We start from the raw sequence: 27,847 nt of genomic DNA, 5'->3' as shown, positions 1-27,847 counted from the left end.
CTTACGTGCCTTGGTGGCCCCTCAGAATCTTAAATTGTACTCATCCATTTGGGGAAAATGTGGTGTGGAAGTCTTTTATTTCTAATGGGAAATAGAGTATCAGGTGGATTAACCCAAATCCTCTGAGTATGAGTTTTTAATTCCCTAACTCCCTGACATGAAGTGATTTCACTGAAGAGATTGATTTAATCTGTTGCAGTTGATGGATAAACTATTTGCTAAATTTTGAAACATAAATTTGTCCTTTGCTGGTTGACCACCATTTTGGAAAGTTGATCCCTTATGATGCTGTTTAATGAAGATTTGCATTTTTATTAAGCTGGGGTTGTTAAAGATGCTTCATGTCTATGCAGCCTGTGCCCAGCTATTTGTGTGCCTTGTGATATAACACAGTCAAATATCTGAATCGCTTTCATTTTAAACAGTGTTTCATAAAAGGGCATCTATATCGCCTGCAGCTAACATGATATTCCTGTAAATGTGAGCGTAAAGATTATAGGACATGACTCATTTTATAGTTAAAATATAGGGAAATTTACAAAAGGCATGAAATTTAGAGATAAGCTTCTTTAACTTGATGTACAATGACTCTTTTAGTGCATCTAGTGGCAAAATGTAAAAGTTGAGTTATCAGCAATTAACTATGTATTTACTTGTAATAGTTTCTTTTTACTCAGTGGTATTTTTCATATGTTTAATTATTTTTTTTGAAATTTTCTATCATAGGGGAGTGAAGCTTATATTCTTGCTGCTATCTGCTTCTAAATACACTTGGGACAGGAGAAACTTGGACGACTTTTTTTGACTACAGATCCTTCTAAACATGATGCATTTCAAAAGTGGACTCGAATTAACTGAGTTGCAAAACATGACGGTGCCTGAGGATGATAACATTAGCAATGATTCTAATGATTTCACTGAAGTCGAAAATGGTCAAATAAATAGGTAAGTATTTTCCCAACACTTTCTAGCCAGTGAAAGAAATGGCTCTAGAAAATTATTCTGGTTTTCAGTTATTCTCTTGAATTATTCATTACTAAATTTATGCTCCATTTGAAGATGCAATTTGAATTTCTTATGTGACATCTGTTGGGCATAGTCTGCAACAGCAGATGAAGCAAACGGGAAAGTAATTTATTCATCTTTTCAGGTCTTTCAATTGAGTCTAATAAAAATGTATAAATACATTGGACCCCAACCAGCCCAAACTTTTCCAAAGCTCCGTGCTTATGAATTAAACAGACTATTGGAATTTCACTGCACACCCCCTCCCGCATGGGCACTGTGGTCATCTGCACACATTTTAATAAAGACATGGTCAAAGTCACATTTGCCAGTGAAAGAGAAAGGAAGCAAAGATACCATGAGTGATAGGAGGACCAAAAGGAAGTAGAGAGGCAGAAGGCCTCTCTGTGGTCTGTGTTTCTCAAGTTATAAGAAAAGAACCAAGTGTCCTTTTTTTTTTTTTTTTTCATGATTTGGGGGCATTCTCTGACCTACTGGTTTTGTTTGTTTGTTTGTTTTTGCTATAGGGTGTGTGAAAAAAAGAGAGAGAAAGAGAAAGTGAGAAATCCCCCCTCAGGGAGGATGATTTGATTTTCAAACCACCAGATCCAGGACTTGAACTGTGAGATCAGCCACATGGGATTCAGATGCCTTAACTGCTATGCTCCCTGTTAGTTCTGACCTACAGATTTTATAGCTGTTTTTTGTGGATCCCTTGCACAAAGTCCTCTAGCTTGGGAGTTAGTGGCATGGCCTCCTAAAAGACTAGGAGAAGAAAGGGGCTGATACAAAACTATTTATATATTAAGACACCAAAAGTGCTATAATTTGGGAAAATACAAAGGAAATTGGGAGGGGGTAGGATACAAACATTATGTCAACTCTCCAGGCATCTTTGTAGAAACCATTTCTGATCGTCTGCAATACGTTCTGATATAGTATGTAATTGAAAGTCCAGCACAAGATTTAGCTGCCATCATTTCCTTGTGATTAGAAATCCTGCAAATGGTATGATGGTTAAGGTGCTGGACTCCCACATGGCTGACTGTGGTTTGAGTCCTGGACCTAGTGGCTTGCTTTCTCACTTTCCTTCTCTCTCTCTAGTCAAATTAAAAAAGAATAGTAACAAATAAAATTAAATAAATAATTCTTTAAAGAGCAAGCAAGCAAGCAAACCTGGCCCTGTCTCTCCTTTTGTCCCTCCCTTAAATGTTTTCAGAGATTAAGTCCTTTACTGAAAGACTTTTCCTCATTGTTATCTAAGTATTGTTTATTGTATTAGGTGATGTTTCTTATTGTTGGACCCAAGTTTACTTACTTTTACTTTTTCTGAGTAATTATAATAATACCTACCATTTCTTGAGTGCCAGATGTTTTACCTGTGTTATCACATAGCTTTATAAATGAAAAGCAGTATTCTGAAAATGGGGACAATTTTTAAATTGAGTTTACAAGTAAGGAAACTGAGGCTGAGAGAAATAAAAGTGTGCCCAAAGGTCCACACAGGTCTGTCTAAAACTCATGTCTTTCTGCTCTCTCCTCCTGCCTCTGAGTATAATGCTTGGGCACTGATAAAAAGCTAGACTTTAATAGTTCTCTTGGCCCCACCAGTGCTACTGTATGCTGTGTACTCCTGTAGGGTCCTGTACTGACTGCTGACCTTCCCTTACCAATGGAAGCGAGTCTCACTGTTTTACAAACAGCACATTTTGGTTTCATAACGGAGCTTCGTTCTTCAAGCAATGCAAACCTCCAGGTCCTGAAAGTGAGAGTCATTTATACTACCCAGTTTGGAATCTGAACTTGACTTTTACAAGTTTTGCTTGTTAAAAGTGTCAAGGTTTTGAGGTGATTACTACTTGCAGTAGGTGGAGGAGCACCTGTTCTCATCATAGATGTGGCCAACGTTCCAGATGAGCTCACTTCCCCAGAGACTGTGACAAGGGCAGTGATCTGGCAGAGGGAAAGCTGCTGGGCAGTGACCGCTTACGTTGTGGAATTTGGTTACACCAGCACAAGTGCAAAGTGATGTGTTTCTTTCTTTTTGTCTATCATTTCCCCTTCTTCATGTACACAGTTTATGAATCTTGCTTGCTTTCTGACTCTAGGACAATTATATTAAAAATAATATTCTATAACATAAAACTAATAAAAATAAATAGAAATAAAAAAAGATTCCACCAATTTTATTAGTCCTTTATTGGATGACCTGGCTTATTAGGTTGGCATATTTTACTGGTTCATCAAAAATCTACACCTAAATATTCCTTATTCTTCATGCATCTTTGCCACATTTGTGGGAGTAAGGGCAGCCCCATTATGTGAATCTAAAAGAACCACCCCTCCTGAAACAGTGAATTTTAGGTAACAGTGTCTCCTTTTAGGAAGCTAGAGAAAACGCTGAAAACAAATGTTGATCTTGGATCACCTGGCATCTAGCTAATAGGTTCACCTGGAAATTCTCCACTAAGATAGAAAGGAATCATTTTCAAGTTTAGTTTAAAAAAGAGTAAAGCCATTTAGGCATTAAGACTCCTGTCCTTACTCCATTTCAGTTGCTTTATTTCATTTTCTAATTTTTGGATTCCAGGTACAGAAGCCTGTACCTGGAATGGCAAAATCTTTTAAATGTTTGTTAGGCTAGCGCTGCAGACATTTTAATATACATATGAAACACTCAGGTAACCTTGCTAAAATTGGATCCTGATTCAGTAGGTTTGTGATGGGGCCTAAGATTGTGATTTCTATAAGCCCTCATGTGATGCCCATAGTACTGATCCTTGGACCACAGTTTGAGTAGCAAGCTATGGACTCTTCCTCTGAGGGCAAGCTTCATGAGAGAGGGGACCATCTTCATCATCTTTATATCCCTTTTGTCTGTTATAGTGCTTGGTACGTGGTAGACCTTACAAACTACTTGATGAATGAAAGCGAGAGTAGTTAAGTACACAGCTCTAGATTTAGACGTATATTGAATCCCAGCTCTATCGTAGATCTTAAGTGACCTTGTGTTCTGAGCCTCAGTCCCATCCTGTAAGACAGAGATAATAATAGTACCTCAGGGGAGTGCTGGGGAATATGTAATACAATGCTGTTTGTAGGTTAAAAACCCAGGTTCTATATATAATCAGCCTGCCTGGGTTTAAATCCTTGTGCAATAGAGTACCTCAGGGGAGTGCTGGGGAATATGTAATACAATGCTGTTTGTAGGTTAAAAACCCAGGTTCTATAATCAGCCTGCCTGGGTTTAAATCCTCGTGCAATAGTTTAGTTGTTAGTGATGTAACATTGGTCAAGTTACTTAATTTCTCTAAGATGGGGCTAAAAATAGTACAAACTATATTAATTATTGTGAAAATAGATGAGAAAACTCATGTAAAAGATTCAGCTTAGTGTCTAACCAACAGTAAGCCTCTTAGTATGAGACGAGTCTATGACAATAAAAGTGCAACCTTCTTTCTTTGGCAAGTACTTATTTCTTTCTTCTCCACTCCCAGGAGTAAAATATTGCTTTAGATTTTAATGATTGCTGGTTATTGCTATCCTAACTTTAGTGAGATAGTAGATTATTCTAGGTGTAGCCAAACAAATATTCACGTATTTTAGTATTTATCTGCTCTCTGTTTTTATGGCCCAGGAACTATTTAACAAAATTTGATTAAGAATTGTTCTTAGCTCCAGACGGTAGTACTCTGGTGCTCTGTGAGGCTGACCCACTTGGGAAAGGTCTGGGTTAACATCCACAGACTTCCCTGGGTACCCCAGGCACATGAGTGCACATAACCCAGGGGCTAGCCAAAGTTGGGGGTGGATTGTAGTCTTAAGACCCTGTTTGAGGAGCTATCTCTCTGTCTCTAATGTTCATGTAAGAAACAAATAAATAAACATAAAAATGTTTTTCTAGGAGTCAGCTCTATGGCTTAGTGGTTAAGGGAACTGGATCCCACATGGCTGACCACACGGCTTAAATCCTGGCCTTAGCAGCTTGAAAAACACATTGGGTGCATGTGTGTGCATACCCAGAGTCCTGGCAAGATGGAAAAATAGAGTAGCAGGGATGACTGTGTGGCCATACTTTACTAGGGGGTGCATTCCTCTCTTTTTTTTCTCTCTCTCTCTTTGGCAAGCCCACATGCCCTCTGGGAAGTTAAAAATAAAATCAGTTCTTAAAAGAGTGTGAAGGAACTTTTGTGATTATATCCTGAATGAGCCTTTTTTCATCTTTTTGTCTTTATATATTATAGTTTCTGTTCTAAATTTTTATCACTTGAGAGGACCCTTAAACATTTATTCCTTTTTTCTCTAATGTGTTTTTCATACTTCAGAGGAGATTCTACAACTTATTCCTATATTCAATTTCATGTCAGAAGATTCTTTAATTGCTTTAATTGTGATTGCTTTAATCAATTCTGCTACAATCAAAGTCTTTTCTTCCTCTTATTTTCAGTGGTGTTTCTTCGCTAAATAAAGCTTTAGGTACTTCCCAGTCTTCTCTTCTCCTTAAAGACCTACGATTTCTTCAGTTCTTTCTTTTCACATACTTTCCAATCTCTTCATTATTTGCTTCTTTCATTTAATTTTTTTCTTATAGAATGTTCGCATTTCAGAGCTAGGACCAGGAAAGGTCATTTAAGTTCAAGAATTCATCTCTTCTGTGTTATGAATCCCAAAATGAAACACTGTAATCTAGTAAGAACCTGACTGGTAGAGATTAAAATAGGAGGATTATCTTCCTATTGTACAGTCCATCATTAATTGGATTGTTGTTGTTGATTTTGGTTTTAAATAATAGCTTTACATTGCTTGCTTCTCTTCACACGATATCTCAATATAATGCTGCACCCTTTGTAAAAAGGTTTTATCTATTTAGGATCACCAAATCATCCATTACAGAGTTTCATTTTGTTCACACAATTGGCTATCTAATAGTTGATCGAATTCTGCTTCACAAGTATGGACGAACCCAGTGAAAACTCTTTGTTAATAGTACCTTTATCATACTCAGACCACATATCAGAGGCATCTTCTCCCATAGCATATTTTAAGTCAATAAAGAGAAATTTTAAGTCAATTTCATGGTCAGAAGTCGGTGTTTTTAAACAAGCAATTGCCTTTTAAAAATGGCGAGATAACAGAAACTTGCTATAAGCTGCTTAACCTAGTTATTTTGGGTGGAATTTTCCATTACAGAAATGTTGGCTTTATCAGTTTGTTTTAAAGTTTACAGAAGTACAAAGCAAAGATTTAAAGACTAAAGAGAAGAAAAAATTGAAACACCATAAAGAGAATAAAGAAGCTTTCTTTAAGTGCTTTCATTCTTATTGAGCTAATTTCTTGCCGCCTAAACTACAGTTCTTAAATAGAAGACACGTTCAGTTTACAGAGGGTTCCTCTGAGTTGCTAATATGTAGGTAGGTTTGTGTGAGAAGGAACTATAGAGGCAGAGAGCACTGCACAACCACTTTGGCTGCAAGATGCGTTAAGTGGCACAGTGTGCACTACAGATAAGTAGTAAATAGGTCAGAGTCAGAAACTCTCTTCAAACCAGTGTTAGGATGACCTGTGGAAGATGAGGTCTAGAAACTGGCAGGCAGTGATTAGCTGAGAGGAGGACAGAGGGCTGCCCCCTCTCTCAGTGTGCACTAATCTTGCTTCAGTTTTCTCCTCCTCTTTGGAGGGTCTTCTATTTTTTTTTTTTTTTGGAGAGGTGTTTGGTAATAGAGCATGTGTGCTCACCAGAAAGACAGAGACAGATAGAAAGACAGAAGGCGAGAAATCACCCTCTTCCCCCCCCAAGAGGGGATGGCTATGCCGCAATCCCTTCTCCTCCATTCTGTCAGGATCTTGGGCACGCACACACACACACCTGGCGTGAATTTAAGCCACCAGGTCTGGGACTCGAACTGTGGTCAACTACATTGGAGTCCAGTGACATAGCCATTATGCCAACTGCTGGTCCCTTGGAGGATCTTCTTAAAAAGCAAAGATAACTAAGATTGGGACAATGAGGCAAAATCAAATTATGCAGTACCTAGAATACCCAGGTGGAGAATTTGTACTTGAAACTTGTTCCAAGACAACCAGTAGAAATGTTTGGGAAAATCTATAATCTTCTGCAGAAAGTGAACCAGTGGAGACAGAATTAGTGAGGTTCTTGACAAATGAGGTGTTTTAGTGTATTTTTAATGGTTGTAAAACAGCTCTGTAAGTCAGTGTCATTATTCTGATTCTGCAAATCTCTTCTGGGAATAGCTGGCAGTCATGCAGCTTATTTTTCACCCCCTTCAGCTGCACAGCGTTTGACACTATTGAATGCTCTTTCATAATACAGTGCCTGCAGCCCTTTCTTCTCTGCCCACCAGTCCTCTGCCATCAATTCTGGGGAGGAATGCCAGGCCTGGAACTTAGATCTGCCATATCAGGCAGTTTATTGTTTTTTTTTTGAAAATGTTAATAATAATGGAGGGTCAGTACCATGGCACATCATGTTAAGCCCTTTATATGCATCAGATCCCACACAGCTGACTGCAGTTCATGTCCTGGTTCAATGACTTGAAACACACACTGGACGTGTGTGTGTGTGTGCCCCAAATTCTGACAGGATGGAGAGATGAAGGGAGAAGGATAGTAGGATGATCACTGCCCACTGGGGCATAGTTTTCCTTGTATTCTGTCTCTTGTGAGTACCCGCACCCTCTGGCAATAATAATAATAAAATAATAAAAATAATGCAATCCTTTTCAGAAAACAAGTTCCTCTACAAGAAAGGCAAATGGGAGACCTGCTGAATAAAGATTTGATAGATTTGAGTTGGTTATTAAAAACTAACCTAAGGCCAGCAGGTAGCATGGTGGTTAAGGCACTGGCTTCCTTATGTCTGACTCCCTTCCTTCCTTCCTTCCTTCCTTCCTTCCTTCCTTCCTTCCTTCTCTATTTTAATCCTGGACCTGGGCTTAAAATCGCTCCAGTTGGGGACTAGCAGGTGATGTGGTGGTTAAGGCTCTGGACATTCCCACATGGCTGACCACAGTTCCAGTCCTGGACCTTGTGACTTGCTTTCTGACTTTCCCTCTCTCTCACTCTCTATGTCTCTCTCTGATCAAATTAAAATAAATGAATGAATAAATAAAGGGAAAAAATTTAAAGAAAAGGAAAATCACTCAAGGTGTGTGTGCATGCATGCCTAAAATCCTGAAAGGAGGGAGAGATGGAGAAGGGATTGTGGTGTGGTCATGCCTTACGAGGAGTGCTTTATCCTTTCACTGTCTGCCTTCCTCTGGACTACACAAGCCCTCTTGCAAAACAAACAAATGAAACCTCCAAAACTAGCCTTATTAAACATAGTCTCTTATTTAACAGCAGTCCTTAAATATGAGCCAATTTCATTTTAGGAAGTCCAGCACCCTTGTTTTCTTGGCTCACCGTGTGAAAGGGAAGATTGCTTTCCGCTGCCCTGTTTGCAGCCAGATCTATAAACCTCAGTTCTGTGGAAATATTTAAAACTTTAAGGGCAAAAGAAAGATCAAGCCAATCATTAGCAGCAATGTTGTCCAACTGCTACAGTTAGTCTCCAAAGACACTGCTTTCATTATGTTATTCTCTCGCCAAGAGCATGCGATATTATTTCCGAGGCTTCTTTCTGCCCTTAAGTTTCCTCTGACCAAGCCCACTCAACAATGGTGTTTCCTTTTCTGGATTCCTTATCTCATCTTAATTTTGCACAGCCTAACATTCTGAAACCGGTGTGTTAGCTGGCATGGCTTATCCTGGGCTAGAGTATCAGCTCCTTATTCTAGGAGACCAAAGGTTTCTTCCATGTCCTTCTGAACCCTCACAGTGATCGGCAGGTACTAGGCAAAGCAAGGTGTGGAGATGGTGAGTTTATACCAAGTGATGGTCTCAGAGTAAGTCTGTGGTGTATACATTGCCTGCCTCTGGTTTTTCCTAGTGAAATAACATAAACTTGGAGAAATAATGCCAGGAAGAGCTATATTGTATTGAAGGTGAAAATAGATAGATAAATGCCGTCTACATGAGTGATACATAAATTTATTTAAAAGCATTTTATTGTGAAACATGACATTATTTGATAGAGAATTTAAAGTATAATGTACAAGTTAAAGATACATGCTCCATTGAAATAATCCCTTCAAGAGATTTTATATTTATTAACGCAAAATTTACTCTAATTAATTCTTTTTTTTTTTTCTGGAGAGGTGCACTTGCCACAAAGACAGAGACAGAGACAGAAAGTGAGAAATTACCCCCCCTCCAGGGGGGATGGCCACTCTGCAATCCCTTCTCCTCCATTCTCCTCTCAGGATCTTGGGCGCACGCACACGCGCCCTTTGTGAGTTTAAGCCACTGGGTCAGGGATTCAAACTGCCGTCGACTACATGGGAGTCCAACAACATAGCCATTACACCAACTGCTGGTCCTGGCTCTAATTAATTCTTGTCATGGCCAGATAATTCAATTTCCAAACCTGAAAGAGCCAAAAAAGCAGCTCTACCACACCTTATAATACATATATCAGTTACTCGTGTGTGGATAAACGCTTAATAAAAGCAATTACTTTTTTAATGAAGAATTTTTAAAAATTATACATTTAGACCATAAAGTTCTGATATTAACCCTAACTATAGTTTTTCAGGGTTCTGAGAACATTTTGAATTCTTCTATGTATTTGTTCAAAATGCTCTATCTGAATCTTTCTCCTCCCAACTCAAGTTCCGCTTCTCCCATAAAAAGGAATGACTTACATTTATTGCTCTTACTCTCTCCAAGATGCTGGACTGATGTTTAAGTGATGTGCTTACTCATTTTATTCTCCCAGTAACTTGATGGGGTAATGTAATAGTATTACTCCCTTTTCACAGATAGGTAACATGCCCAGGTCGCAGAGATAGTGGAGATTTAAACTCCAGTTCTAAACCCCATACTTTCTTAAAGCTTTGGCTCTGATCCTAACCATGAACCACATACCCTGCCTCTCCCCACCTTAATTTTCTAGTCTGAATCCTACATCCTAATGTCAACATCCCTTTTTATATGATCCCCCCCCCATGTTTCCCCATTGCCTGTTCCAGTGACTTGAATATAGCAGATGCTGAAGAAATGTTTGATGATGAAACAGTTTTCTTTTTTGCTAGGGAGAGGAAACTCCTATATAACAACTTTGTACTCTTAAGAATACAAGCTCAGAAGGAACCCTGCCTCTAATATTCTTTTTTTTCTTTATTCATGATAGAGTGCATGCATGAACACTGATAGCAAGAGAAAAGGGGAGAGAGACAGAAAGAGAGAGAGAGGAAGAGAGAGAGGGGGAGAGAGAAAGAAAGAGGGGGGGAGAGAGAGATAAATAAGCACCCTCTACAGGGTCTGGTCATGCTGCCATACTCTGCCTCCAATCCACCAGCTCATCTGATCTTGGCACTCTCATGTATGCCCAGTGTGCTTCAGGCTGACTGGGACAGGCATTCGAACCATGGTTACCATATGGGACCCGGCTTCTCTTGAACAAGCACATCACCACTGTGCCTCAGAGTCAACTCTACCCAGTATTTATTTATTTATTTAGAAATTATTTTATTTAACTTTATTTATTTGTTTATTTTTATTTGGCCAGAGAGGGAGAGAGAGAGAGAGGGAGAGAGAGAGAGAGAGAGAAAGCTGCTAAGTCTTGGATTTGAACTGTAGTCGGTCATGTGGGAACCCAGCGCCTTTAACCACTATGCCACCTGCCAGCCCCAGTATTCTTTTAAATATTAGGTTTACAGCAGTCTTGATATTATCTAATTTTCCACTCAAGGAGAAATCTATATAAGAGTTAACTTACATTGTATATAGTATTTTAATTTATTATTAAAATGATTCAAAATAGCCCTTTTTGATTTATGATTGTCTTTCATTTCATCTCAAGATGAGCACCTACTATTAGCACTGTTTTGTACAAGGCAGAGCAAGGGATATAAAAATGAAGGAGAGAAAGTAGCCTGCCCTTGGGGCACTTATAGGTTATTTGGTAAAACCAAAATACAGACAACTGATGTGGGTAAAGAAATTGAGGAGGGAGTTGAATAAGGGTCTACATTCTTAGGAAACCAACAGGTAAATATTCATGCAGAATATGTTTTGGTAAGTAAATCACCTAATTATGATATTAAGCGTCAAATCATTATCATGAGGTTAAATGTATTATGTGTGTCTTTACAGCAAGTTTATTTCTGATCGTGAAAGTAGAAGAAGTCTCACAAACAGCCATTTGGAAAAAAAGAAATGTGATGAATATGTAAGTATCATTATAATAAAGTATGCTTTTTTTAAAAAAATTACAGAAATTAGAACAGATGTTTTTAATTCATACAGCATAGTTCCAGAAGTATAACTATTTATATTCACCAAGATATTTCTCATATCCTATATAGTTTCTCCTGAAACTCATTTAAGAAAGTAACTAGAACACTAAGAAAGGATTTCTTGAGTTTTATTTCAGGTTGGTTCCTAATAGTGCTTAAAGGTTTTGGATCGATGAACTTACTTGGAAACTATTTAGCTTAGTGTGAATGTTTGTTTCTTTGTTCAGATTCCAGGAACAACCTCCTTAGGCATGTCAGTTTTCAACCTAAGCAATGCCATTATGGGCAGTGGGATTCTGGGACTCGCCTTTGCCCTGGCAAACACTGGAATTCTGCTTTTTCTGTGAGTATTGACGTAATAGTACTTTCTATTTAAAACTATTTTCTGTATGTTTCTATTATTAAACAGAAGAAATTAGAAATATTTCTAAATAGTTTTCCATTTACTTTTTTATTATCTTGGCTAAGTTACCAGTACATATGTCTATATTTATTATTCAAATTATTTTCCAGAATGTACCTAATGCTTCCAAGAAAAAGGAAGGAGATCTTTTTATTAATCAAAAGTACTAATATAAACATTTGTAAAAAGGATTTAACATTTGAAAATAGCATTATTTATTTTCTTTTTTGGTATTTTTGGACTCTTTACCTGCCATTTTAAATCTTAGCTAAATGGTCATAATATTGAGGTATTTAATGTAGCCAGTCATCACTCTCGTATTTGGATCACAGTGTGGTAAGTACTATATCCAAAGGTAATTACAAATTGTTTTGTTATAAATATCCAAGAGTATAAAAATTTTCAGTGCTTCAAACATGAGAAATTAGCATGTACTTTTCCTCTGCGATTCAATGAGGAGAAAATGGCCAATTTTCTTTTTAAGTAAGTTCATCTTCCAACTATTGAATGGGGCTTTCTGAAAATGTAGAGGACTTATTTACAGTTGAAACAAGATTAAGACAGATCATGGCATTTTAACCAGGAAAATTCCCACCCAGCCTGATTCCCCTCTCAAACATCAAGGGAGTGTCCGTGGTGCTTTGCCTGAGTGAGACCAAGAAGAAATCCTTTTCTCCCAAGATCCTGTCTTTTCTCTGCTGACTGCACTCATGCTTTTCACTGGCTTTCCTTGATAGTCCTCGTTGTTGTGTCATTTTTATGACAGTATCATTTCTTTGGAAGCAGGGACTGAAATGACTACTAAACCTACTAATTGCCTATGTTCCTTTAGAAAGACAGAGAACTTTGTGATAGAAGAACACTGCCCATAGGAGATCAGAAATGCCCATCTAGACAGAGAACTTTGTGATAGAAGAACACTGCTTGGAGATCAGAAATGCCCATCCGTGCTGCACCACATTGATTCACACTAGGGTTTAATATTCTTACTTCTGTGTTTAAGTTCACTAAAGTGTCCTTCCTATAATTAAAAATTCTGGGAAGGGCAGTGAATTTAATACATGTTCTTCTGTACTATCAACCTAACTCGGTAAACCCAACTGTCGTCTCCTGTCTTCATCATCCTGGATGGATCTTTCTATGTGGTCTTTCTGCTTATAGGTATCTTGAGCACAGGGCCAGGTTTTGGGTAAAATGACAGGATTGGACAATATATTTCTATGTGTTTGTTTGTTTGTTTTGTATATGTGAAATGCTGACATTCTTCGATAGAGACATAACTTCGATAGTTCCATTTCTGATTTTCAGTGCATTATCATGAGACACCTGAGTGGAAGTCCCAACTCCTTTTCTAAATGGTTATGTGGTCTTAAGCAAGTTACTTAGCCACTTTCAGTTTCTTCCTCTTTAAGATGAGGAAATTGCACTAGAAAAATCTCAGAAGTCTGCCAACCTCCAAAACCTTATATGGTATGAGGCTTTTCAGCCATTCTAAAGCTAGAAATACATTCAGTTCAGAAATATGTACTACATTGGGACCAGCAGTTAGCGTAATGGCTATGTCGCTGGACTCCTACGTAGTGGACCACGGTTTGTGTCCCGGACCTGAAGACTTAAAACTCACGCCGGGCTCGTGTGCGTATGTGCCCAAGATCCCGAGAGGAGAATGGAGGAGAAGGGATTGCGTTGTGATCATCCCCCCTGGGGGGTGATTTCTCGCTTTCTGTCTCTCTGTCTCTCTCTGTCTGTCTGGCGAGCGCAAGCGCCATATAGCGAAAACCTCTCCAAAAAAAAAGAAATATGTACTACATTGACTTCTTTTTAAAAAAGTGATTGTGATCTATCAAGTTCTGTGTTAATATTATTTAGAGTCAATTCTTTGATGATTATAACTACAACTCTTGTAGCTCTTACTTTGTGCAGGTACCCCTATAAATGTTTTATGATGAGTCCTTGTAACAACTCTACGAGGTAGGCACTAGTGTTAGCCCTTTGTTTCACAGGTAAGAGAACCAAGGCATAGAATACCTTTTATTTTGGAATCTCTCTTTGTTACCATTCTGGGGATTCTCTTTACCTCTCTTCTCTGCTAGATTCCTGCTCTCTTATTTCTTTCCCCTCTTTTTTTTTTTTCATATGTAGGTATATAATTTGATCTAGGGTGCATGTGTTCATTTTAGAGAGAGACAGAATGAGAAGCACCCTTCATGGAGGATGGTCATGTCACAGTCTCTTCTCCTCAACGCTCCTCTTGGGATTTTGGGCACAAACGCATGCACCCAGAGTGTTTTCTAAGCTGCCAGGTCCAGGACTTCAACCATGTAGTTAGTCAAAGGAATTCAGCCACCTCAACCACCATGACACTGACTGTCCCTATTCCTCATTTTGAATTTACTTCCTTGCTGTTATTGTTGAGTAAAGGTGAACAGAAATAAAATTTTTGAGACCTTCCTTTCAAAAAAATGTCTTTATTCTACTTTCATCTTTGATAGTTTGGCTGGAGAAAAAACTATACTGGCAAGAATTTTCCTTCAGAATTTTGAAGGTATTGCTCCAATGGCTTCTAGCTTTTTCTGTTGTCAAGTTTCATATGCTTCTGATTCCTAATCGTTTATATACAGCCAGGGTTTTGCTTAGTTTTGTTTTGTTTTATGCAAATTTGTTTAATCTCTTTTTCTCAATATTGGGCCTGTTTTCATTAATTGGTCAGCGATCAGTGCATCTTTTTCTTATAGAGTCCTGGGCCTCCTTACCTTATTGTGTTGATGAATTCCTCCTTCCTATTCCTCTTTTCTGTCTCACTCAAACAGTTATCCAGATCTTGGTCTTTCTGAACTAGTCATTCAATTGTTTCATCTCTTTTAAATTTTCATTTCTTTAGCATTCCATTGTATTTCCTGGTATATGTCTTCAATTTTTTTTTTTTTGCCAACTCTTTATTAAATGTTTTATTTCTATCATTTTTTATTTATAGGAGCTTTACAAAATTTTCTAAATGTTCCTTTTCAAATATTATTTTGGTTCTGTTTTATGATTTCAATTCCTCTCTGAGGATTCTAATGACACCTTTTTTTCCATTATGGAAAATTTTAAACATGGTAGGGAGACTAGTACAAAGGATTTTCATGTTCCCTTCATTCCATTGATGGTTATTTAATCAGCCTGCGACCCAGATTGTTTTGAAGACAATCCCAGTTATCATGTCACTTCATATATAAATATTTTAGTCTGTATCTCTAAAACATAAAGATTCTTAAACATAACCATAATATGTAATACCTAAAAATAATAGTCAACAATAGTTCCTTAATATCACCAAATAGTCAACCAATATTTAAATTATTTTGATGATTTCATATATTTTTCTAAACAGTTGGGTTATTCAAATCAATACTCAAATAAGGTCCATATAGTACAATTGGTTATATATTTTAAGTCTTTTCTTTCCATATATTTATTTATTTATCTATTTATTTGTGGCAATTTTTTCAACCTGCTGGGTCTGGAACATGAACTGGGGTTGTCCATGTGTGAATCCAGCACCTTAACCACCTGCCACGTGCTGGCTCTATTAAGTCTCTTTTAATATCAATATAAGTTCCCCATTTCTCTTTTTTCTTTCTTTCTTTCTTTCTTTCTTTCTTTCTTTCTTTCTTTCTTTCTTTCTTTCTTTCTTTCTTTCTTTCTTTCTTTTTTGTGCAATTAACTTGTTAAGGAAACTTGGCCATTTGTCCTAGTTTCTCACAATCTGGATTTTTGCTATCTGTATTCTTGTGGTACAAGTAGATTTTGTGTTTGGTTTTGGACTCTATCTTTCATTTTACATTGTTTCCTCACATGTCAAATGGTTCTTTCTTGTTCACTATATTCAAGAATGGGAGTGGGGGAAATAGGCTCATTTGAGCCTGCCATGCACAAGTGGGGCTCACTGGCAATAGCTCTTCTTCAGGTGCTCTTAATGGCCTTTTTCTTGGGGAACCACCAGTGTCAGTTTCTCTAGCACTCTCCTCTTTGACTGTTCAGATCAACCAGAGAATATCATTTAGTCTCCTGTCTGTAAATTCTGTGCCTGGCCACCATCCTTTAGAAACCAAGTGGAGGAGATTGAGGGAGGGTATCCCAGCATACATATGTTCACCCAGTCTCCAGTTTTCATTAGAGTACCATCCTTCCCTACAAATTGTGCCTAGCTTCTCACCAGAGACCTACATTTCATACTTTCCAGAGACTGCAGAAACTGTTACCTTCAGACTTTTGCCCACATGGAAGAGGAGCAACCATTCAGTTTATGAGTAGGAGCCTGGTTTGAGGAATTTAGCTAGCTCTTGAAATAAGTTCAGTAGATTCTTTCTATGTCAGCCCACTCGTTCTGTTGTTGCCTACTTCCAGTAATGTTAATAGTGCTTTTTAGAAATTCTGTGGTGTAAATTATGTTGGTATTGGCTTTCTCCATTGCTAGTTTAAGATTCAGTTCTACTTTTCAGTTTTTAACATTTTGTTATTTTCTCCTCTCAGGTTCTTATTGTCCTAGCAGCTTCATGATTTTAAAGGAAAAATCCCATTACTAACATAGCAGAAGTGGGCAGGGGTAAATTCTTGTATTCAGTCTACCATTATTGAAATTCTATTGACTTCTTTTTTTAATTTCTTTTTTTTTCATTTTAATTTTTAATTTTTTATATTTTTAATTTGACCAGAGAGGGACACAGCAAGAAGGAGAACTAGAGAGAGCGAGAGTGAGAAAGCAAGCCACCAGGTGAAGGACTCGAGCCGTGGTCGACCATGTGGAAGTCCTGCGCCCCTAACCACCATGCCACCTGCTAGCCCTGGAATTCTATTGACTTCTAATTATACTGACCTAGGGATAACTGATCTCCTATCTTGACTCTTTCGTTTGTGATTCAAGCAAAGAATTAGATAAACTTGACTTTGGTAGTTGAAGAAAGATTTTCTCTGGATGAAACGATTATAGATCATTTAGTTATTTGTAAGACATGTGAATAGCAAGCACAGCACACCAAATTGTCAGGTTAAAGCTCATAAAGGTAGCTGTATAAAGACTCGAATTTACAAGAAAGTCTCTTACAAAATGTAGAACTCTCCTACCTCAGAACAAGGACTCACTCTGTGACTGTTGTAAAACCAGCTGCTCCTACAGCTGCTCAAAGCCAAGAAGCAGTTGGCAGGATCAAGATATTTCATCTGGGACAGGGCCCTGTTCCAGAGTTGTATAGGCCAACACAGAGAAGGAGTCCAAGTGTCCAGGCTCCTTTAGAAAAGCAGCTGGGAAGGCTCCTCTGAGTCTCCCTGAGCCTGGGTGCCGAGCTCTTCACTAGGGTCATCTGGAAACTTGTTGGTGTGATTTCTTTTTCTTGGATGAGTTTAGAGCTTTTATTTTTTTGACCTAACCATAATGGTTGTCATTCCTATTTAATACACATCTGATTCCATTAGATTCAGTGAGTTCTTCCTTATTATAAGAATGCTGTTAGATTTTGTATTTTTCTGAATTCTGAGGCCTTAGAATTCTATACAGGGACAGAGAACATGCTAATGAGAATCTCAACTTAAAATTATTCTGCAGGAGCATATTCTCTGTGGGAAACATACGGGCCTATGCCCTGACGGCACTTCTGGCACCAATGCCTTGAGGTAAAGTCTATTGAATTGAACTTTCCTAAAACTGGAAATCCAAGAAAAGGCAGTGAAAGCTGAAGAAATCTCCTGCCACTGTAACCTCCTCTTTAACTCTAGCCTTTCCTTTAGCTTCTTCATAAATCCATCATAGCAAAAGTAGAGAAGAAAACTGAACATTGAAATGGAAGAGTGGTGGGCTTTTCTTTTTAATGCTTTTACATATTTATTTCTTCTGAGAAAGAGAGGCAGACACTCTCAGTCCACCTCCACTCTCAGCTGGTCTGGATTAGGAGCACATGCCTAGCATGCTCAGGGAGGTCCCAGAACATAAACCAAGGACCTTTCCCATGTGAGTCCAGCTGCATCACCACCTGACTGAGTGGACTTTGTTTTGTTACCTTTTCTAAAAATTTCCGTTGAGGTAGACATGTTATAGAAAATTAATCCCTTTTGGGGACCAGCCGATGGTTATGTTGCTAGACTCCCACAGAGTTGACTGTGGTTTGAGTCCCAGACCCAGCAGCTTAAAACTCATGCTGGGCACATGTACATTCATGCCCAAGATCCCAAGAGGAGAATGGAGGAGAAAGAATTGCAGTGTGACCATCCCCCCAGAGGGTGATTTCTTGCTTTCTGTCTCTCTGTCCTTATTCATCTCTCTGGACAGTGCACATGCCCTATAGCAAAAATCTCTCTTAAAAAAAGAAAATCAATCCCTTTTGAACATATCTTCTCCTCATAGGGCTATGTTTATTATACTGTACAAAATCTGATGAAGCAATAAATGCCTTATATTTTTTCATAGCTTCTGAGCACCATATTGTTATTTATTATTTTAATGATGTAGCCTTTAAATTTAAAACATGAAAAATGAAAGTATAGTTCTGACACTTCTGATATATCAGTTTTATTGTAAACACTGAGTTTGTAAACACTCTCTTTGAAATGTAAATTGTGAAACAACATCACAATCTGTATAATATAATAGCTTAGATTTTATTTCAGTTGTTTGTAATTCCAAACCTTTATGGATCTTGTTTTCTACTTTCTGTATCACTTGTGTAGTGGCTGTGGCACCAAAAAAATATTATGTCTAAAAACATAATTTTAAAGTGTCACACAAGAAGACTTTTATTAATTAGTATGCATGGCTAATATGACCGCCATAAGGAGAAAATGAGTATGTGGTGTGTGTGTGTGTGTGTGTGTGTGTGTGTGTGTGTGAGAGAGAGAGAGAGAGAGAGAGAGTTAGAGAGAGCACCAGTAGTACCAGCACATAGTAAACACTACATACTAAATATTTATTAGAGTATTACAGTTACTAGTTAGGTAGTCACTAAATATTGACTAACATTTATTGAATGGTAACTACATATGCCACCTCATCTTCTTTAATCCCCACTAATATCACTATGAGGTAAATATTAGCCCTATTCTAGAGAAGAAATTTCTGAGGCTTAATCATTTACTTGTAATTACAGGTTAGAAAGTAAGTAGAAGAGCCCAAGCTTTATCAGGTTAGCTCGACTCCCTAACCATCGTGATCTAAAATACTACACAGCATTTTAGTGATGCCTTATTTAAAAACCAAACTTGCATTGTTAATGTACAACACAAGAGACATTTTTTCTTTAATTTGTTAGAGGGTGTATGCAGTTGCCAGAGACAGAGAGGGGGAGAGGGAGAAAGTACCTTCCATGGGGAATGGTCATGTTACAATCCCTTCTTGAGAGAAATTTAATTCTTATAAATGGATGCTTGTAAGTTAATACCACTTTTTACCTCCCAATATATCTTAGCTTCAAAATGACCTTGTAAAATCAGTTAGTATTCCTGAATTATGGGTCCAGCAGGTAACGTGGTGGTTACAGGCACTGGATTCCCACATGGCTGACCATGGTTTGAGTCTCAGACCTGGTGGCTTACTTTCTTTCTCTCTCTCTCCCTCTGTTCTTCTCTGGTCAAAATTGAAATAAACAAATGAATAAATAAATAAAGTTAAATACAGTAATTTTAAAAATCAGCTAGTATTCCTGAATTATCTTGCTAGTGTTCCATCAAGAACCATCCTTTTTATTATAATAAAAATAGTTTTGCAGTGTTGAGTGTATATATAATATCATAAATCAGGAGTGATCAAGTTCTTGATTATAGAAAGTAAAGTATATACTTGAGTAAATCTTTTGGCCTGCTTCATATTTGTCATGTGAATTGTTAGGCTTTTCCTCATGTGCAGTTTAAGATTCCCCACTGCCTTCAGTGCTCTTGAGGCCTGTAACTAAACTTTGTTATTAAGAATTAAACACCAAGTAATAGCAAAGTTAAATAATACCAAGTTCATTATTAAGGAACTATGGTTAACTAATCATGGCAGCTCCATAAAATCACATATTAGATGCCTACTTAAAAGAGTAAAATCAGGGCCAGCTAGGTGATGTGGTAGTTAAGGCGGCAGGATCTGACCTGGCCAACTTTGTGGTTCAAATCACAGACCTGTAGCTTGGAAAATATGCTGGGCATGTGTGCATGCAATTCCAAAAGGAAAATGGAGAAGGGATTGTAGTGTGGCCATCTCCCCAGGGGATGATTTCTTTTATTTTTTTTCCTTTTCTTTTTAAATTTTATATTATTTCATTATTTGTTTAAATATATATTTTAGTTTAGTTTAGTTTCTTCTATCAATCATATAGATCTCTTAGTGAATGTTCCAACATGAATACATTTCTCACCAGTCCAGTTGGGGATACTATACATGTTATCATCAACAGATAATAACTCATTTCTCTGTCCCATAAATGTCTTGCCTCTCTGTTTTTCTCCTTACTGTCTTTTCTCAGACTCTCCTCCTAAAAATATGAAACGCTTCATGAATTTGCGTGTCATCCTTGCATAGGGGCCATGCTAATTTTCTCTGTATTATTCCAATTTTAGTATATGTGCTGCCTAAGCGAGCACGGGGGACAGGGGTGATTTCTCACTTTTCTCCCACCTCTGTCTCTGGCAAGTGCATGTGCTTTATAGCAAAAACTACAAAAAAAAAAAGAGAGTAAAATAGACTTTTATGGCCTGATATGAAAATTTTTCCTGAAGTATAATTACTATGTATTTCCCAGGAGTATTATTATGTGGAAAAGCTGAATGTTGACAGGAAGCGCACATGGAGGGAGATCATGCATATATGTATATATGGCCCAGAATACTTGGGGAAGGCACAAGAAAACTATTGACAGTGGTTTGTTCTGGAGAGTGAGACAGCTGGGGTGGAGTGGGGATGGCCATCTGCTCCGTGCCTGTCACTGTGGCCTTTCTACCAACCCACCTTCATTCCAGTCTCATCTCTGTTCTGAATCCAGACAACTCTGTAAGGCTCAGATCAGATATCATCGCCTCTAAAAGGTTCTCTGATCTTCCCCAGTAGAAATCTCTCTTGCTTTTTTCTTGTTTTCTAGTGTGATCTTTATCTTTCAAATAGTAAGTATCACTTCCATTATTAAGGCATATAGAAGGGGACTTCAAAAATCTTGTGAAAAATGGAATTGAACCACGAATTCATTTGGAAATGATTTTAAAATCCATGCAGTTTTTTTTATAATATGCATTTTCCATTGTTTTTTGAAAACCCCTCATATTTTACCCTCCCTATCAAACTCTGAGCCCTATAAGGGCAGGATTAATGTCAAATTATTTCTTGTTCAAATCATCCCTTCTTCCCCAACAAGATCTAGAAAAGTGTTTGCATACAGCTGTGTCTCAGTCAGGTTTTACTGAAATAGATGAATGAATGAATGAATATGTAAGAATTAGATTTTGCAAAATCAAAAATAAGGCTTTAGGGCAAAACAATGGCTGTCATCATTGCTGCAAACTTATCAGAGGGAAAAATAAATCAACTGAAAAGTCTAGATTACCCTAACATCTTGAGTAGGCTGTAAAGATGTAGTGGTAATAATCACAAGGTTAGCATGCAGATTACTGCTCATTGTTTACTTTCCTGGGAATTCTTCCTTCACTTGAAAATTAAAATAGTTCAGAGACTATTAAGAAATATTGTATATGGTTACTACTGCAAAAGAGCATTTGTTGTTAAATTGCCATTTGTGAAAAGTACAGCAATTGTCATTGTCAGTTTTAAGCAGTTACTTTCACCACGTGGTGGATTGTCTGATTCAGATTTAGGTGAATTCTTTTCTCTCCATCTTTCTCTTTCGTAATAGTTGCCTTTGTGTATTCTGCCACCACAAAGATGCAACATTATAAAATTAATTTTTACCAGCAAAGTAGCAAATAGCCATGCTAGCAAGGATAAATCTTAAAAAATAAGGATCTCTGTCAGCTGAGATCTGACTACCAGGTCCCTTGTCTCTTTGTATTCAGTTTTACAATTGAGCGTACATAAGCAGTAGACAGAAACAGAATTTGAACTATAGACCCATCAACACAGTGCTCTAAGTTCCTGATCATACACTATAGGAATTAGATGGCAAAATGGTTACTGGATTCCCACATGGCTAACTGCAGTTTGAGTCCCAGACCCAGTGACTTGAAACTCACACTAGGTGCATGTGTATGGATGCCCAAAATCCTGAGAAGAGAATGGATTACGTTGCGGCCATCCTCCCTGGCGTGGCAGGGATTTCTCGCTTTCTGTTTCTATCTCTCTAGTGAGCGCATATACTCTATAGCAAAAAATCTCCCTCTAAAAAAAAAAAAGAAAGAAAAAAGAAAAAGAAAGAAATAATATGACTATCCTGTGACAAAAATGGTCTTCTCATTCTATCAGGAAATTTGTAATTTGAACAAGTGCCTCAGCATACTCTCTGTTTTTCACTATTTTTTTAGCAAATTGGAGTGAGATTGTAGTGTACCTTTGTAAATGCTTGGCCTATTCTTGAACTGTCATCGCTGTATTACTTTATATATATTCTTCCAAATTTGAATGACACCCACCAATGTGATAATTTTGCTTTTGGCAGTTACAAAAATGTCCTGCTTGATTCTTTCCAAGTCATTCCTTGTAAATGTTAAGCCATCATCTCTTTACCCCTAAGCAGGCAGTTCCTTGTCTCCTGAAGAAAGACCAGGGGCCAGATGGTGGCACAACAGGAAATCGTGACAGTCTCTGAGGCAGTCCCATGTGTGAAGGTTCCCGGTTCATGTATGAAAACTTCCCTGACTATACCCTGCATACATTTGCCCATGATCCAAAGCTATGTGAAAGCGTCAAGTAGATTGTGGTGACCAGACTCTGTTGGGGATGTGGTCTGTTTCTATCTTTGTCTCTCCTACTCATGGAAAAAATAATTAATTAGAAGAAAGAAAGAGTAAATGGGATTTTATGATATAAAAACAAGATGGTAAAGAGAAAGCCAATAAAGAAACCCTGCTCTTCCGGAGGATCCTAGGAGGTCCATGGGTATAGTCACATTCATCTTCTGTCAGTCAGCTACTTGTTTTTAGAATTCTTTGCGTTATAGTCATGGTTTCTTAGAAATGATCTGAAGAGAAAATTGTTGTCCTTCAGCTGGCTGCAAAAATCATTGGCATCAAAATCCCTTGTTGGGGAATAATATACTCAAAGGGGAGAAATGGCACTTTCAGGCTTGCCAGCTTTTGAGATACATGTAAAAAGGACAGCAGCAGTGCCATTGAGCTCCATTGAAATTCACTGGAGGAAGAAGCTTTTAGAAGTAGGGAAATGGGAAAGTGGTCAGTGTGCTAACAATGAGTGCCCATTTTGTAATCAGGAAGAGCTGGCATGTATAGGAGATGAGTCCCACCCATTGTTTTTAAAAGCTGAGCACTTATTGCTTGTGTGTGAGTCATCTATGATGTGTCTGATAAGAGGTTCCAAGAATTCGGTCCTCTTGGCCCCAGAGGTAGGAATGTGTGTGTGTACAAGACTACTGAATTCACTCAGGGTTGCTTAATGTTGAGTTACATCTGGTGCCTCAGGGATACTCGAGGACAACAGCGTGACCTCTATTTTGGTATAAGAGACAACTTAACTTGCCATCTGTAGTGGCACAGTCGTAACACAGTTCTCTACAATGCTGACGCCACGTGAGAAGGTCCCAGGTTCATATTCTGAGGCTTCCCTCTGCACATCAGGCACACAAGTCCATGTCCACGGTCCTGGCTGGCAGAGGCTGGAGGTAGATTGTGGCATGAGGAGCCTATGGGGGATGTCTGTCTCTCCCTCTCTTTGAAGAAATAAAACAAATAAACTTTTAAAAGGAGAGAGATAAAGATGACTTAACTATACTGTCTGTGGTTTAACAGTATTATTCACCTCCATGATACATAGAATACCTTTTCCAGTCATTCCTGTGGATCCTAAACAGTAGGGCAGGTTAAGTATGCTTCAGAAAGTTGGATTTTCAAGGTTAGTTTGAATTTTTTCTTTCTTTCTTTCCTTCTTTTCTTTTTTCTTTTTTCTATTCTTTTTTTTTTTGTTGTTGTTGTTGTTGTTGCTAGAAGGTACATGTGCATACCAGGGAGAGAGAGCGAATGAGAATGAGAAAGCACTCCCCCGTGGGGAATGTAGACCGTCACTCTACAGTTCCTCCTCCTCCATTTTTCCTTTTGGGATTTTGAGCGTGCAGGCACATGCACCTGGTGTGTTTTTCAAGTCACTGGATCTGAGATTTAACCCATGTTATCAGCCATGTTACAATTGGCCACGTGGGATCCAGCTGCCTTTACCACCATGCCACAGGAATGCTCAAGCTTGAATTTTTATTACTCATAAGAGTGGTTGGGTTAATAGATTAAAAGACTGCTCCTGTGAGAGTCAGCTAGTTTTGCTTTTTTCTAAGGCTACAGACTTCACCTAATGTTAGGCACACAGTATCAAAGATCTACACTTAGATCAGGGCTCGGCAAGCAACAGCTTACAAACCAAAGCCACCTGCGGCTTCTTTTTGTCTGACCTGCTATATGAGAATGGCTTTTACTTTATTAAAATGTGTTTAAAAGAAGTTATAAAATATACATTGCTTCATATCTTTATAGCAACCTGGTTTACCATCTCTAGTTTATAGATGAAGAAACCAAGATTTATGAAGCCTAAGTAACTTGCCCAGGATGACACTAATTTGTGACGGGAGAATGGTGGAGGGTGCAACAAGTCCATTGGGTGCTCCCATCTCTCTTTAAATATGCATTATAACCACAGAAACAGAGTGGGAAATATGAATGAAGTCCCAAATCCACCATTCTACTTGAATGGAAGCCCCAAATAACCACCAAGAACAGCATGCTATTTTTTTTCAACGGTTCTATGGAATTTTTCTGTCATTGAAGAGTAGTACATCTTTAGAATTTGATAAAGGGGACACCTTACATTTTGAAAGGTCAGGATCTAAGTTGGAGGAGAAGGGAAACCATTTGTCCTTATGGAATAGAAGAAGAGGAACGATGACATGTCAAGAGCTATAAATGGAGCTCCCACAAACCCACAGCCTCCTACCAACCGTAGGCAAAAACAGGAAGTGGTAGTGGCACTTGGCTTTCTCTCTTATTGACGCAACTTCCTCATTTAAGCCCAGACCTCCTCTTAACTTTTCTAAGCTCACAAAGCACCAACTAAACTGATAAATTCTATTTTTGTTTGCATACTTCTTTTAAATAACACTTTCTTTTCAGGATTATATTAGGTATTACTTGCTTTGGCCATCAACAATACTTATTTCTTTCAGTAGACAAAACAAAATATCTAATCAGTAGTGAGGCTAGCTTAAGAGAAATTTTGCACCAAAGAATCTAGATTTACCTATAAGGGATAAAATGGGAGGAATTGTACAAATAATCAATTCCTACCTACTCCATGTCCAACCTTTTAAAAGTATCCCTTCATCCCTAGTCTGATATATAAATGCCACCAATAATGACAAGCTACCAGAGCCTAGTGTGTTGGTTCTATGATCCTTAAAATTGTTTAATGTAATTGGGATTGTATCCACCAATCAGGAAGAAGTTCATTTTGGTACTGAATAATTATATGTTCCTGCTTCTTTTATTAAGTATTTTGTAAGCTCCTTAATGAAATAGGGACTATATTAACGAGCTTGGGACTAAATGTAAATACTACCTCCCCAAAGTTGGAATAATAATACTGTCATTTGAAAGGCCTTTATATTTTATCTTTATTGTGAAAGTCATTGAAGACCATTTTGAAAATGCTTAAAATAAAGAAAGTATAAACAAATCGCTCAAAGTTTCACTGTTCAAACTTGAGCCAGTTAACATTTAATGTACTTTATTCTATGTTTTTGGTCTTCTGCTTGTCTTATCTTTCACTGTTGTTTATCTGTGGATGTTTGACTGTGACTGACAATATAGCATGGTGGGTGGACTCAGACTACCAGGGTTTAAGTACTCTGACACTAATTGTATAACCTTGGGAAAATACTTAACCTCTTTGGGCTTTGCATGCCTTGTTTGTAAAAAGAGGTAGCAATAGTACTTATAAGTGAAATACAAAAACACTGTTAGCATGGACCTGACATGCAGTAAATGCACCCACATTTGCTGTAACTAATGATAAAGTATTTTTATTGATTATATTGAATCACCAGTAAGTTAAAGATCTCAGAAATGCATTTTTTATGTAAAAGATAATTTTGAATTTTTAAAAATATTTATAATTTCCCTATGAATTAAGGATGCAGACAGAACACCTTGTCCTTTTCACTTTCAGGCATGTCTCCTTCCATTTGAGCTCTCATGAAATAAAGGATTCTTTCCTTTATTTGTGTCCCTTTCCTCTTTAGGTAAGCCTCCTGCTGCCAGGAACCATTGTACCTTCTTTGACCTTTCTTGAGGAATTCTGATCCGTGCTTCTTTCCCTGTCCACTTAGATGGCATGGTTTCTCATTTAAACCCCTCTCTTGCTCATATCTTATTTCCCTTTATTTTTTTTTTCTGAGAGCTTGTTCGAAGTGCCCAATTTCAGGTCCCGTCCTAGACCTGCTGAATTAGAATACTGATTTTAACAAAATCCTGAGGTAATTCATATGTACATTAAAGTTTGGGAATAGTTACCTTAAACTTTGGCAAGGGAGAGTCAAACTAGAGAGGCTTGGTGAGAGTTCTCTGTTCTTTCCAGAGCAATGGGACCTGGAGGAGTTGAAAGCACTCAGCTGTATGGCAGTCCCAACACCCCCATGGGAGCTATTTCTGGATTTAAAGCAGTGACGGCTGCTTTACCTCCACCCCTTCCGAGGGCTCTGATGCCAGGCTGGAAGTATATCATATGATTTCTTAATATATGGGTAGGCTTTTAAAATACAAGTTCATGTCCATTAAAGTGTTACAGGGTTGATGTCATTGTTTGCTTCCCACCACGCCGCAGGTATACCTTATATATAATAAAACATCCCAATTTAAAGGGTAGAATTTGATTAATTTAACCAAATACAGTTGTAAAATCACCACCACCATTATGATATAGAATGTTTCAATCATCTTAAATGTTTTGGTTTCATTTTTGTCACAGCTCTCTATTTTATTAGCATATAGTACTTTTTTTTTTCAGAGAGAGATTAATTTTGCTCTAGGGTATATGTGCTTGCTAAAGAGACAGAAAAATGGAGAGAAAGTGAGATATCACACCTCAGTGGGGATGGCCACACCTCAATCCCTTGTCCTCCATTCTCCTCTCCGGATTTTGGGCATGCACGCGCATGTGCCTGGCATGTTTCAAGCTTCTGGGTCCAAGACTCAAATTGCCATTGGACATGTGGGAGTCTAGCACCTTAACCAGTATGCCACCTGCTGGCCCCCAACATATAGTACTTTAAGAAATGAAATTTAGTGTAACATTATCAAAGTAATCTTTGGGTTAGTTATAGAAGACTAAAGAGTTACAATCTTGTCAATATGATTCAAAACAATGACAAATAAGTGTTTTTAAAATATATGTTTGAGGGGCTGGCAAGTGGCATGGTGATTGAGGCACTGGACTCCCACATGGCTGACCGTGGTTCAAGTCCTGGACCTGGTGGCTTGCTTTCACTCTCTCTCTGGTCAAATTTAATAATAATAATAATAATAATAGGGGATTGACAGGTGACGTAGTGATTAAGGGTGCTGGACTCCCACATGGCTGACCGCAGTTCAAGTCAGGGACCTGGTGGCTTGCTTTCTCACTTTCTCTTTCTCTCTCTATCTGTCCCTCTCTAGTCAAATTAAAATAAATAAGTAAATAAATAAAATTAAATAAAATAATTAAGTCGACATATATATATATACATATATATATATATATATATATATGTATTTAGGACTCCTATCAGAAATCTTTTAAAAATCAGAAAGAAGGAGTATCCCATAAGACTGAACACAGGCTAATTTCATACTTGCTTTCAAAAGTGACAAAAACCAGATCCCCGGGAACCAGCAGTTAGCATAATGGCTATGTCGCTGGTCTACCACGTGGTCGACC

General features: G+C 37.9%; 1 protein-coding gene and 1 non-coding gene across 5 annotated transcripts in view; one reads left to right on the top strand and one right to left on the bottom strand.

Annotated features, from left to right (window-relative positions):
* SLC38A1 (solute carrier family 38 member 1) overlaps positions 1-27,847 on the top strand; it is a 78,763-nt gene that overhangs the window by 23,223 nt on the left and 27,693 nt on the right. For all 4 annotated transcript variants that reach the window (XM_006168562.3, XM_006168560.3, XM_006168563.3 and 1 more), the window contains 3 exons: positions 727-945; positions 11,221-11,296; positions 11,591-11,706. In XM_006168562.3, coding sequence (XP_006168624.1) covers positions 824-945; positions 11,221-11,296; positions 11,591-11,706 — 314 coding nt within the window. In that variant the 5' untranslated portion in view covers positions 727-823. The remainder of the gene's footprint in view (positions 1-726; positions 946-11,220; positions 11,297-11,590; positions 11,707-27,847) is intronic.
* Positions 20,252-20,358, bottom strand: LOC114006170 (U6 spliceosomal RNA). Its single transcript, XR_003547926.1, has one exon. It is a non-coding gene; the product is annotated as a U6 spliceosomal RNA (small nuclear RNA).

This window comes from Tupaia chinensis, unplaced genomic scaffold (assembly GCF_000334495.1).
Source record: "Tupaia chinensis unplaced genomic scaffold, TupChi_1.0 Scaffold145870_1, whole genome shotgun sequence".
Classification (NCBI taxonomy): Eukaryota; Metazoa; Chordata; class Mammalia; order Scandentia; family Tupaiidae; genus Tupaia; species Tupaia belangeri.
The sequence above is the reverse complement of the archived record's forward strand: the minus strand, read 5'-3'. Positions and strand labels throughout refer to the sequence as shown.